Source organism: Falco cherrug, chromosome 5 (genome assembly GCF_023634085.1).
Source record: "Falco cherrug isolate bFalChe1 chromosome 5, bFalChe1.pri, whole genome shotgun sequence".
Taxonomy (NCBI): Eukaryota; Metazoa; Chordata; class Aves; order Falconiformes; family Falconidae; genus Falco; species Falco cherrug.
In genome coordinates, this window is record NC_073701.1 from 47,754,989 (window position 1) to 47,768,885 (window position 13,897).

Below are 13,897 nucleotides of genomic sequence, written 5' to 3' on the forward strand. Positions count from 1 at the left end.
TCACACAGAAAGTGGCAGTACATTCAGCCCCTCTGTTCCTCTCTTTAAATCTCAGTATCCTTGTTAACCTGTCAGGAAAATAAGAACAGTAACATGTAATGGACCGAATGTGCTTTTTTTCTTAATTGAAGAAAACAGTTCCCTTAGTTTCAGTAGCACTGGCCTGTGATCTAAGGTTTTGATCCAACTTCCATTATGCATCAGTGTCTTCCAAGATAAATTACACTAGCAACATATAAGAAGATCAAGTTAAGAATATAGGACAGAAGATTTTCAGTTACTAGTCCAAACGTAAATCCAATTATTTAGTTGCTATTAGGCATTTGTTTTATCTAGGTATTGCTTAATCAGATTTCTAATTAGAACTGGATGCAATTTTGTTTGTCAAAATAAACATTTTCAAAACACTAAAGCTTTTGTGGAGCACATTGCTTTGCTGCCATTTCCAGTGGGGTAGGTTCTGAATCTCAGAGCAGCAGAAACTTGTCAGACAGGGTGAAATGAATGAGAAAATTTGGAATTTTGGATCTGAAAATGCATATCTCCAGGCAATTTTGTGTAATTTTACAGGTTTATGCTTCGGTAGAATGAAAATAAATATTTGATCTTCAACAACCAAAACCTCATGAAATGGGATTTTGTTCTTCAGATAATTCTAGTTCTGACAGTATTCCTTCTGCTTTGTTCCACATTATTCCACTCTGCTCAGTTTGCAAATACCTTGACACTGCATTTAGCATTCTGAACAGTTTGGATTGTGTGCAGCACACAGCACATTACCTTCAAGAGCACGTGGTCTAACAAAACTTGTGACAATCCTTTTGCCACTCCTGGAATTTTCTCTTCTCTTCCCAGTTTCAGAGTACGCACATCATTACTGGTTTTTTACACATGTTTAACTTTGTATTGTTAGCAGTGAACAAAACACATGAACTGAATTCATTACTAGAGTTTAAGAATAAATGTTGTATTAAAATTCCAAGTATCTCAGTGGGTAAAAAAGTTTTCTTGAGAGTAAAATTGCCTTGCAGGGTTAGTCTAATATAAAATAACTGAAAAATTGGAAGGTAACTAATTTTCATATTCACATGCAATAGATAGGTAATAATGGGCTTAAATTTCAGCAAGAAAAATTTTAGTTAGACTTTGGGGAAAAAAATAACCATGTGGCTAGTTAAGCACTAGAAAAGGAGACTTGTGGAAGCTCCATCATTTCAATACTTTACGATACGAATGGACAAGCATCTGTCAGGAGTAGTGTAAGTAAATCTGATGCTGCTGTCAGGCAAAGGGATGGATCTGATTGCCTCCCAAAATCCCTCTTTACTGCCTGTGCATCATTTTCTGCTGAAGATGCCCACTGTCTGGATTTACCTAACCTCTGAGTGGTTCATAGACAGGCCTCCATAAAGAATGTGTTGTCCTCAGTTCTTAGGTGCAGCTTGTAAATATTGGGCTCTGTTTCCTTCTAGAGGAGCAGAAGACTGAGCACAGGCTGATGTTCTCATGGTAACATGACCCCAAGGAAGGCAAACAAATGCGCACAGTAGCTGACCCTCTATTACTGTATAGTCTCTCCATGTGTAGTTTCACATAGATACAGTCTGGTGGTTTTGGGTTAACAAGAACACAGACGTGTTCTAATAGCTGCAGTTGCAATGAGGGATGTGACAAATCCACAAGATGCACCAAGTACAAAATAAAAGAGTTGCTGCTCCCTGGCTAACAAGTATGGATGTGTGTCAGTGCAAGACAGGAGCTTGAAAGCAGTTACAGTAACTACAAGATGAGTGGGAGAGATGAGAACTTAATACTGTCACTAAAGAGCAGGTGACAGCTTGGAGAAAACCAGAGAAACAATGCAAGTCTTATGATACTTTTTCTTTCATCATTTAATGGCATTTACAGAAAGATATTTGGGTTGGGCTTCCACTTCTTTTCCCTTACTATTTATACCTACACTTACTTCTGTCATTCTCAGTTAGCTATATTAAAGTAATCTTTGTAACAACTACCTGTGATGTTCAGAGGAGGTAATTACAGCTGCAGCTGGGAACTAACAGCAGGAGTAATAAACTCTTGAAGACCAAACCTGACTGCTTTCATGTGAATGACAGTAACACATTAGGAAAAGAAAAATCAAGAAATAGAAAGAAGATGATGTAAAACATAGGTGTAAAGCAAAACACTCCTAATAGCAGGGTTAGAATTGGCAGGCAAATCCTAGTAGAGTGATACCAAGAAAGATTCTTGGACCTAGTTCTTCACTCTGTTATAGACAATGAAGTAGTCATCACAGAAAGGACTATTATTCATTCTGGAAAAGGAGACTGCAATGCAAGTTGTTTGCTTTGGTGACTTTTTTTTTGCAAAATTGTCCAGAAGAGATAAGAAAGCATTGGATGAGAAAGAAAACTCAAAGTAAGACAAGATGTTGGACATACTCCACAGTGTCAGCTGCCTTTGCACTGCTGTGATAGGAGTAATCACTGTATTTATATTGGAGGTGGCTTCTTAAAGTATGTACCAGTAGAAGGTTCTGAATACTAAAATGACAAAGCTACTCAGCAGTCCTTTTTGTGATCACACTTTTGAGTGTTGGTCTCCACAAGTCCACAAGTGTGTAAAGTCAGAGTGAGAAAGCGTCGACTCCTGATTTCATGCTGTGAGGTACTGCTCCATTTTAAAAACATGAAGATTCAGACCAGATTTCACCTGGACCTTCTCCAATAGTGGCCAGCAGCAACTACAGGGAAGACTAGAAGAACATGTAGTATTTTCCCCACACCACTTGGCCTTCACCCCAAAACTGCCAGCAGTGTACCAGCATTACTATGAGATGGGTATTTCCTGACTGAGTTCTCTAAACCCATTTCCCATGTAAGACAATATGGCACCCAGCTTTCAGTCAATCCAAATTTGGGCTGAATATAGCATGTTATGAAAGGATTTGGTTTTATTCAAGTTTCTTTTTTCACAACAGGAGTAGTAAGTCAATCTATTTGGAAAACCACCAAACTCCATGGCAGAACTGGATTTATTTATAAGTTACGGAATCTGAAGTTATCCTTAAATACAAATAATACAGAAGCAAACACAAAACTTGTTCCAAAGAAACAGGAGAGTGACTAAGTGCACAAGGTCGGGCTGGAATCATGGGAATTGAAATCACTGTTTTCTGTGATCATTTACTTACATTTAGAGTAGGGGTCCTCAAACTTTTTAACCAGGGGGCCGGCGCGCGGATGCAGTGGGAGGCAGTCACCTGCGGCTGCTTGGTTTCCCCCCAGCCCCCGGTGGGGGTGTCTGTAAATACCGGGGGCCGGATTGAGGACCCTGGGGGGCCGTACCCGGCCCGCGGGCCGTAGTTTGAGGACCCCTGGTTTAAACCAAAACTGAGCCCTTAGCCCTGCAATTTACAGTGCACAGAGAACCTGGAACTCTTGCCTAAAAATAGTTGACAATGCATTATCGTAAATCGTATGGGCATAGTTTTAAAATTCTATATGCACACAAAACAGGATAAAATCTATTTTCTAATACTTTTAATTCAGCTGGGTTTTCCAGTGCTCCTGTGGCCATGTCAGAATGTTTAAGTAACCTGTGTGCCATCTGAGTACATAAATACGCTGAATTTAATTCCAGCAATCTATTCTCCAGGGACTTTCAGCTCAGCATGGGTAAAGAGGTAATCATGAAGATCAGGAGACTGTGTGAAGAGATATCTCCCCTTTTCCTTAATTTGTGATTGATTTAGATGCTTTAATATCATCTTGTTCATTTTCTTAAGCTCTTCTATGTTCTTCTTTTCAGATATTAGTCTGCTTGATATTTGGTCCATCTTGTTCCTAGTTTGAACTTGAAAAGGAAAATGTACCACATTAAATTGGCAGTATTTAAGTCAAGAGCATCACTACCCTCTCTTGCATTCCTCTGGGAGTTTGTAGGGAATTATGACAAGTAAAAATATTGAAGAGGAAACCAACTGCAGAACCTCATGAGAAGTTATGCATCTGGTGGAGTTACCTGATCACTACTTTCTTTAATTGCTTATTTTCTGTTTTATTCAGTTTAGTGCAGTGTAATAAAATCAAATACAGCTCAGACAAATTTTGCAGTCTTCAGGAGTGTATCATTCCATTAGTGTCCACAGGAAAATGTTTTATTTAGGGGCTCCAAGATACTATTTGTGGGCAGTATGCATCTGTATTTTTCTGAAAGTACAATTACTTAAACACACAGCAGACTACAGTCACATCACTGGAATCCCTAAAGCATTTAGATTAAAGGAAAATTCTTGCAAATATTGGCATTTGGAGGCCAGTTTCCTCCGGAGCAATATGCAGTATCCATCATGGACACTGGAGCTATTTTTATTTTGGCCTTCTGAAGTTAACAAAATTTACCTATGGGTTTTGAAGCCTAAGTCCAATGGTGCCAGTGTTAAAAGACTCTGTCTCTTTGAATTGTGACATCATCTGAAACACTGCTGGAAATCAGTTTCAAAGACCACAGGCCGCCACCAACCCAAGCCCAAGCAAATTCCTTTAATCCCTGTAAGTAGCCTTTTCACTATCACTTTAACATTTTTCTACTAGAGAGGCACATTACTCATTTTTCTGTACCAGAAAAAAATACTTTTTTTCTAGTTTTAGCAGCAACCTGTTAAATAAATCTGGAATTCAAGTATGAGGTATTTTAATTAGGGTTTTACCATCATTCCACTTTAAAATTTCCTTTGTGCTCTTTATGTGTCTGATATTCTATTCTCTGAGCGCTTGTGAGCAAATTCAGTCAAGAGCTAGGATTTCCTGTTCATAAAGAAAAATGAGGATTTTTCCTATGCTCCAGCAAATTCCCTACTACAGGATAAAAGAAATCTTGATTTTGCATGGATCCCAATTAATTAAAAAAGGACTTTTAAGTTAAAATAATGCACCTCATACTCTGCTCAATACCATTAGCCCAGAAAACCCCAAGTTCACAAGGACTCCGTAAACCAAGGTCACCTGTAGCCACGTGTTTAGCCAAGCCAACCCCACGAGTCCAGCCAAAGCAGAACAGTAATTATGTCTACAGGCTCAATGCTATGTGCCAATTGTGGTATATCTTTCTAATTTTTTCTTTCTTATGTCTGAGATATTCTTAGTTCCAAACCAATTTCCAGTCAGTACATAGCTGGCAACCTTCAGGTCTTTTTTCAGGTAGCCTGATTTAAGTGTTAGCCTGGCTGTAATTCCATTTTCAGTGGAATGACACCAGTAGTGAGTTCTATCTGGAAAGGAATGGAAAGCATGTTTTCAAAGTATCTCACTGCCATACAGTCATGTTTAAATTTAATTTAATTTCCACTCAGCATTTTTAGCAATATTATACACAGTATAATCCTGCTGAGCAAAATTCTTTACAGCTGTTGAACCTTATAAAATCTTTGCAGTAAGAACAAAATTGTGCCTTTTAGCTCAGAGAGTAGAGGCCTGTGATTTTGCACCCAGGACCAACACCCACTGTCCATAACCAGCCAAAGCCTTTGACCATGCAATTCCAGCAGTAGCATGCTATAGGGCAGCATGATACATTTCAGCAAAGTTCTTCTTCCAATTGGCCTTACATTGTTATGAAGCACTCTTTGGTTTACTTACTTATTAAGAATATTACGAATGAAACAAGTGCCAAACTGACGATCAGAGAAAGAATGAAGACGATGAAGAACAGACACTGGTTTCTTACGTTGCTCCCTGCCATGTTTTCTCCAGTACCACCAGTGTTCTCTTCCTCATCTGTTATGAGATGACAAATCATTTGGTGACAAAGTTTGTTAAGGTTGGTTAGGATAAACATGACAAAATACTTCTGACTTCATGACACGATGCAGAATACATTGTCATTTTGGCCAACAGATTTTATTTCCTGTGATACTGCATGAGAAGGGAAGAAACCAACTTTATGAGATCAGCTTGAATTTGGAAGTATAAAACCAAATACATCTGCTATAGATGTTGGATTCAACAAAAATATTTCTGTTGTTGAAATACACTGTTTTCTTAAAGTTGACCTGTTTTACAGCTCAGTTTTACATATACAAAGGTTGCAATGAAGTTTTCATGAAAAGGCTTTCTAAGGGCCTGAATGGACTCAAACTTTTCAAAAGAGAAGAGAGAATAATTAATACTGAAAACCTAGGTACAGATTCATCCTACTCGTTCATCCTCTAGATCTGCTTCTTTTTCTGTTTGACCAGAGAGTATCCCTGGGATGATTAATTTCCCAAATCAAGCATCTCATTTAAGCTCCTGATGCTGGATAGTATGCATGTAAGTCTTGACTTCTTATCTTAAAACAAATGGCTTCAATATTTTTATTCTTCTTCAAGTTTTGTTGGTTTAATTCCAGTAAAGAATGAGGTACATATCCTTCCAAACTGTCAAAAACGGAACAGATTCTCACATGGACTACGTATGTTGTCCTTCAAGCACATGAAAAATGAGGGGGAGAAAAGGACAAGTAGTTGCTATGCTGCCTTTGAATCAGCACAGCAAGCCAGTTTATTGCTTTTTGAAGAATTTGTTGCATATCGGGAAAATCAGTAGTTTCATAGAAAGAGTTGCAATCAAATGAGAGGTGGCAATAAGCCCTAAAGATAACAGGCAAAGTCAAATGAACACCGTGAGGAAATTCATGTGAACATAAAAGAAATTTATAGTTGAGCCAGATTTGCTTAATGCCAAGTTTTGTGCACTACTATAACTACTTACTAAGGTTTGGCTTTATTTTATGTTTTTGGGGGACCAGGGAGCTAATGTAATTTTATTTTGGTGTCAGTCTCATACATCCTAAAATTACAGGCAAATTACTGCAATTTCTTCTCCTGTAATTGCTGGCTTGCCATTCTGAAAGGAAGAGTTGCATGTGCATCTGTGAAAAATATACTTCTAGATCATGTTCTTGGTTTAGCTGGTAGAAATCTCAGAGGTCTTTGAAACTGAGCCTGCAGGGATAAAGCTGAGGGAAGGCAGCATATGCCATTACAGCATTTAATAATGAGCCAGCCTGGGGCTGAGCAATTCACTGAACTAGTAGGAGATCTCTGGGAATGTCTCAGCTTTTCTTTATTGCGTTTAGCAAGCTCCTGCCTGCGGGTAAGTTGAAATCTTTTAATATTTGGGGTTTGGGTTTTTATTTTTATTCCCTTAGCATTCATAACAAATGCATCATATTCTAAGTGCCTGCACCAATACTGATTTCCAATCAGAATAATAAGGATGGGGAGGGCCTGCTACTGCCGTCTCTCAAGCATACTAAGCTATCAGTAGAGGTCTCAAAAGTGGTTTGTGCTTGCTCTGCATAATGAATGCTTCTTACTATTTCAGCTGGCTGAATATGCCAGACTGTGGTGTTGTGAGGAATCAGTGAGCACACATTCTTGCCAAACTGCAAACAGCGGGACCATTTTCTGATCTAAAACATAAAGAAATTACTGCATGTCTGCTACCAAGGCAATCAAAAGGTATATACATTTTAAATCACTTTTAACATGATTGCTAGTGTGATTATGCCAGGTCACATTAAGCTACTGAACAAAAGGATTGCTGTCTACTGCAACACTCCTGAAACCCTGGTTTTAAACCAGATTGGGCATCTGCTATACTAAAAATAGATTGTTCACAATATTTTAGTATTTATCAGAAACTGAAAAATACCCCACAGATTTCACTGATTTTCTGGCAAGGGAATTTTATGCTGCTGAATAAGGCAGCTAAGGACTGTGAAAATTTTTTTTCATGTATTTAACTGATGGGGTAATATATCCACAAAATCTCCCAAGTGTTTTTTTTCTAAAAAGTATTTTAAAAAAAATAAACCTAGAAGGAGCCAAAGCACTTTACAAATTGATGCATAAAGTATGTATTAGGCTACCTTCATTTACTGCTGAAGTGTGAGGAAAAGCATGCCCATGATTATTCCACAGAACAATATATGATTCCACAGAACCCTCTATATTTACCTGGAAAGTAAACAATACTGTCTGATAAAAATTACAAAAGAAAGCAAGACAGTCACACGGCAAAGGGTTTCTTTGACATTAAAACTGATTTATCCCAGAAGTGACAATACCAAGATGATCTGCATATGAAAGTTAAGTAGCTTATGTCTATCATCTTTGCATTAAATACAGAAACCAGCACCACTCTAGTTAGTTGCATTAGAAGAAGTTAGAGGACTCAAAAACAGAAGTAATGGAAAGACATGTAAGTCCTATAAGTAGAAGTAGAATGATCAAATTGTGGCCATCTGAAACTCATTTAAACGTAGCTGTTGTTCTATAGTTTTTCTCAGTCAAATTTGCCATTACAGTAAGGGAAATAAAAGCAGATTCAAATATTGTTATGTGGAATGCTGCTGAAGAACTCCAGGTGTTAAGATGTTTTCATGTCACAAAGAACTCAAATATACTGTAGCTGTCACTGCGTGAAAATATTTTTGGTTGCCATGAGAAATCAAAGATAAAAGCCATATAAAACCAGTAGAAGTGTGAGAGCCCATATCTGAAGGTGAAAGTAAAGAGAGTCTGGGAATTAAAATGCTTAAAAGTCTCATGGGACATTTCAGATAACTGGTTTGAGTCCTTAGGAGATGTGTCTTAAAAGAACGAATATAAATTCTCTGGTGTTTCTATTACTACATGTGAATTTTAGTGCTTGTGAAGAGTTACGGTGCTATTTATGTAGTAGGTGTATATTGAGCATTAGTAGAGACATTATCCTGCATGGAATCACCTCATGAATCCCAATGGAAATTGAAGATAAGCTCAGGCTTGACAGTGAATCCCTAGCCAAATGCAAGGATTTTTAAGAACCTAATTACTGAAATACTCAGCAGGAGCAGCTAAACTATTAAGCTGATCTGTCTAAATTATGCCATTTTCAAACTTTTTCTTATATTTTTCATTACAGAGTTTTACACATACATATATTGACCTATTGGGCTGTTGACATCAGTGATACACAATATAGGCAGCCTTTTCAAATCTTATACATAATTCTTTTTTGATGGCCTAATCTATGTATAGAAACCCACAGAGCATCAGCTATCATACATACCTGGCACATGTTGGGACCCATCTGGACAAACATTTAGTTTGTTTAGGTTGTTTAAGGAATCAACTACATAAAGTTTTCCTTCTTCATGAGCATCAGGCAGGTTAATTTCCAAGGAAGGCCTCTCCATTGTATCTAAAATAAATAATAATTAAAAAGGTAAATTAAAACATGTATATGGGAAATAACTGGTAACAGTTGGCTTCCTGTTCTAAGGAAACGCTGAGCAGCCTTAACAGCCCTTAAAATACAGGCATTTAAAGGACCAGCACACTTATTAGCCCTTGAAGGCAAGGGCAGCTCAGCACATAGCACTTGTTTATTTTTGGAGATCTTTGATGAGTACAAGATTTCATTTCTACATTGTGTATACATATGTAGGTGTGTGGAGAATGGGAAAAATCTGTTTGACTGGCTCCAGCATTGATGTGAATGTTAGTTATTTAGTTGTATAACCCTTCTGGTTTGGTGCATACTTGGTAAGATGTAGGGTGATATCCTGATCACAGTGACAGCCAAACCTTCACTGGCACTGCCAGGAAGGATGGCACTCAGATCCTCTGCTTTCAGCATCAAATAATTCAGAGATAAGACAGAGAAAGCAGGTACAGATGTAGGAGATAAGTGGTAAGAATATGGGTCTGCTTATACATCTTAAAATACCACTGTGAAGTTATTATTTGTGGAAAATGGAGCAAAAAACAGTCTTCTGATGTGGTTCTACTCCACATAGATGCTAGTTCTGGACAAATTAAAGCTGATGACAAAGTCTTTTCTTCAGACTAATACTTCTTCCTTTGAAAAAAGTACTGGATGGGGCTCAGTCAGCAAAAACAGCTTCTCTGCAGAGTCTGGGTGCATGAACTATTGAATGATTGTTTGTGTAAATACAGTTAGGAAGGAAGATTATATATAGAAAAGAAGCAATACCTAAGCAGGCTCCTCTATGAACTGCACATTATTTCTTAACAGTCTTGGTTTTCTTTATGCTACCCTGCCTGACTCCGAAAACATCTTCTAGAAACAAAATACAGTTCTAGCCATAAGGACATGCAGATGATCTAACTAGGCATCTTCAGCTACACTGCTCACTGAAAACTCCCTCTGTAATTATTGAAGAAATATACGTACCTCCAGGTAGTATTCCTCTTATTCTAAGATAAATCTTTTTGACCTTACATTCACAGTCTAAATGTACCTTTCCCTTGCTAGTGAATGTGAGGAGGGAGCTCACAGAGACTAGTTGAGACTTGGAGTTGAATACATCTTACCCATTTTGTACTTTATCAAAGTTCAGTTTTACCTGCCAAACGTAACTCAGCACTTCGTGGGATGCAAATCTCCTGTTGATGGAGGGTGTTAAGCACCTAAGGGTGGTTTCTGCATCCTCGATGGCTTGAACAGCCCTCTTGATGTGCCTCTGAGCCCTCCTTCCCTCTCCAAGTAATAGAGAACGCAGTGTGGCCAGATTCCTAACATATCACATAAATTAAAAACCTAAAGTCTGAGGAATATAGCCCTGAGTGTTTACAGAAAAGACCCACTCCTTCCGTCATCAAACCAAATGCAGAAGATTGTCATAATTCCCCCAAATTTGAGCACACAGCCAAATAAACATTCACTGAGCCTCAGTAAGTTTGAAGACCAAGTGCTTAAATTGCTCCTGACAATGGGGCTCGTTCTCCTGGTAGTGGAGGTTGACAGGCCTACATGTACAGTTTAATAGGGTATAAGGAAAGATTACAGCTTATTTTTTCCTCTGTTCAGAATTGTTGCTGCAAGGCACAAAGATAAGGTAGAACAGCTGGCATAGTCGTGGTTATGCTTACCTAGTGTATGATTTTTAGGCGTGCAGCAATAATGTCAGGACGGACGGCTGTGTCCACTGCCCTTCCCCTATAGCATGCCCGTGGTGCCAGCAGCACATCTGCTAGCTGCATCCCCACCAGCGCCGCTCTGCTCTCTCCACACAAGCACATTGTGGTCAGCCACAGTCATGACAGAGCCCTGCGTTTCAACAACGGCGCGCTAGAAGTTACCGCCTCGTGCACAGAGGCTTTTGGTTATTTTTAGCTTCCTAATAGCAGTAGTTTCTCTTGGGTATTTTGATTAGTACCTCCGTGAAACTTCAGGGAAGGCTATTCTTAACAACTTGAGCTGTAATAAATGTGAGTACCTTTGGTTCATTAATATTATAAATTATATGTTTCTGCAGTCATCATTAATTATTTAAAACGATTTCCCCACTGTGCATGTAACTGCAACGAAGATAACCACCGTTAATTCAACAAAGGCTATATTAAATTTGTTTGATTCCACTGACATGCCAAACAAAGCAGAGAGGATACAGACATCAGTGTCACTGGCCAAAAAGCAGTCATTGATTATTGTCCCAACAAACTAATCTAAACATTGGGGGTTTTGAACTTGCTCTATCTTGTACTTTAACCTTGCTTAAAGTCATTTTTCCCCACTCAACTTTTAAATTTCTTCTTAAGCTTTCATGGTAAAACTAGAACTTAGAATGAGAACACACTAAAAATTCTTCACAGGAAAAAGGAAATCAAGTCTAAAAGGAATTAAAAACTGGGAGAATGAAATGTTACTTACAACAAAACTATGTTCAGGTAATGTGCCAGTATGGAAGAAATCAGCCAGTGAAAATCACCTGGAGAAATCTTGTTCTGCTGTTCCTCTCTCTACTTTTAGACCCATAGGAACCTGTCAACTCTTGCAGGACCCATGAAGGCAGCTATGAAACAGACTGCCTCTTTCAATCTATATTTAGAGTTCATCTTGGCTTAGTATACTGGCTTCACAATATTGAACTGTTTAAAAAGAAATTGGCACATATACAGCTCCTTTTTATCACACTGGAATTGTTATGATAATACCCTATCATGAAGAATGAGGAGGTTTGTTACTGATGATCAATATTTCACTAACCTTTTGGTTTATGATGGCTTTTTAAAACTCATCTGCTATGCAGAAGAGTCATCTCTACAACACTGTAGCTATGAGTAACCAGTTTGCTATGCAGAAGAGTCATATCTACAGTATTACGGTCATGGATACTTCAAGGGCATAGACTAGAAAAACCAGGGTATTTTCCTCCTCCCACACACACCTTACAAATTCAAGCAGGACAGTATTATGGGATGGGCTAATTTGTACGGCATCCTTAGTTGTTCAAAGAATAAACTCTGAGGAAATGTTTGTGAGTACTGGTAATTGCTCCTTCACATATAGTTCTTTTGATAACTATTTTTTTTTCTTGCTGATCTGGCAGAACATAACGCTACAGCACACTGTAACGACAGGCAGCTGACACTTACACGAAGGGACCACAGCTTAGAACAACAAATCCTTTCTGAAGCCATTCTATGTCTAAAATTTTCAACCCCTTCAAACTGGCATTAAATGTATTTGTCTTTCAGGAAACAACAGAGAGAATACATCTTCTGACTCATAGTTCCCACCCCAAGCTGACAAGCTCTGCTGCTGCCCAGTCTGAGCAGCTGGGCCAGTAATGCAGACGTCACAAGCTTGCTCCCTTTCCACAGGGGTCTCTCCTGAAAGTCCTCCCTCCAAAGATATGCAAACCAGAAAAAGAATCTCACCTCCATCCCCAAAAGATTCCCAACACCCAGCCCTCTCCAGCTGTAAGCTTGAAAAGGTCTACAAACCCATCAGACCTCTGCAGGGCCGCAGGACAGCCCACCCCACCTCCCCCTCAAACAGCCTTGGAAGCCGTCCTCGTCTGTGTGGTTGGCAGCTGCAGTGTAACAGGGGAAAGGGCACCACATGCTTGGCCACCAGCCAGGAGGTGCTGTAGAAAGCCATTTGGCATAAAACTGGCAGAACAGGAAGCCATCAAAAGCACTTTACACTAGCAAAGCACACCAAAAGTGACTACCCAGGAGCTGTGAGACAGACCAGCAGTCTCGGGGGAACGGTTTAACTCAAAGCGGGTATAATCCAGGGCTGGGCAAACACAGGCAGACAACTTCACCTAGTTCTAGGATCAGAAGTTTCTTCTTCATTTGTGTGACACTGACCAAACATGTAAATTATAGCACAAATTTCAGTTGAAGGCCCTGTTGAAGTCTAAGTTTCATAAGCCAAACAAGTTCTTAGAAAATTGTTTGAGAAAAAAAAAAGTTCAAAGGTACAAAATAGATTAGCACATATGGATTTTCTGGAACAGGTTCTGCTATAATCTGAAACTAAAAAAAAAACACAAACAAACCCCAACCAAAAAACAACCACCACGAAACCAGACTTTCCTTATCAGAGCAAGCAGTAGTTTTCAGGGCGTGGGGGTGGTTTTTAATGGGGGTGTAAGGTTTACTTCCTTTGCTAATAACTCGACCTGCAGTTTTAAGGATGTTTATTCTAAGAAGTGCTTGTATTTATAGATCTTCTGGTTCAGAAACTCCAGCTACCTATGTTTTAGTGTCTTTATTACATAACCCTCCCGCACCGCACCTTCCTTAAGACAAACAGTTCTCAGTTACTGGCACTGTCAGTCCTCTAGAGCCAGAAACTGAGGGTAGAGGAGTCGTTTTCAACATGACCAAAACAGGGCAGCTGGAACGGCTCCTCGAAGATAAGGGACAAGGTGTTTTGCGGTACCAGAATATTTTGACCATGACACACATGATTACAAATCAACAGTAGGCTGTTGTGCAGACCATACATAAAGAAGATATACCTTCAAAACACAGCCAGGTAGAGTTTCACATTGCACCTACTAAATCATCAAGACTACCCCAACCCCACATGTCTGAATGGGCAAA

The 13,897-nt window shown here is 39.0% G+C and overlaps 1 protein-coding gene across 7 annotated transcripts; it reads right to left on the reverse strand.

Moving 5' to 3' along the window:
- Nucleotides 1-2,918: 2,918 nt before the first annotated feature.
- Nucleotides 2,919-13,166, reverse strand: LSMEM1 (leucine rich single-pass membrane protein 1). Of its 7 annotated transcripts, XM_014283958.3 has the most exons (6): nt 12,719-12,972; nt 10,928-11,105; nt 10,402-10,570; nt 9,102-9,233; nt 5,643-5,780; nt 2,919-3,858 (listed from the first exon to the last, which is right to left on the reverse strand). In XM_014283958.3, the coding sequence occupies exons 4-6, from the start codon at nt 9,226-9,228 to the stop codon at nt 3,650-3,652; spliced, it is 474 nt and encodes a 157-aa protein (XP_014139433.1). In that variant the 5' UTR covers nt 9,229-9,233; nt 10,402-10,570; nt 10,928-11,105; nt 12,719-12,972; the 3' UTR covers nt 2,919-3,649. The 7 variants fall into 7 exon arrangements, with proteins under 7 accessions (XP_014139433.1, XP_027668099.1, XP_014139428.1 ...); XM_027812298.2 differs by lacking the exon at nt 10,928-11,105; XM_014283953.3 differs by lacking the exon at nt 10,402-10,570 and having other exon boundaries at nt 12,719-12,971.
- Nucleotides 13,167-13,897: the final 731 nt, after the last annotated feature.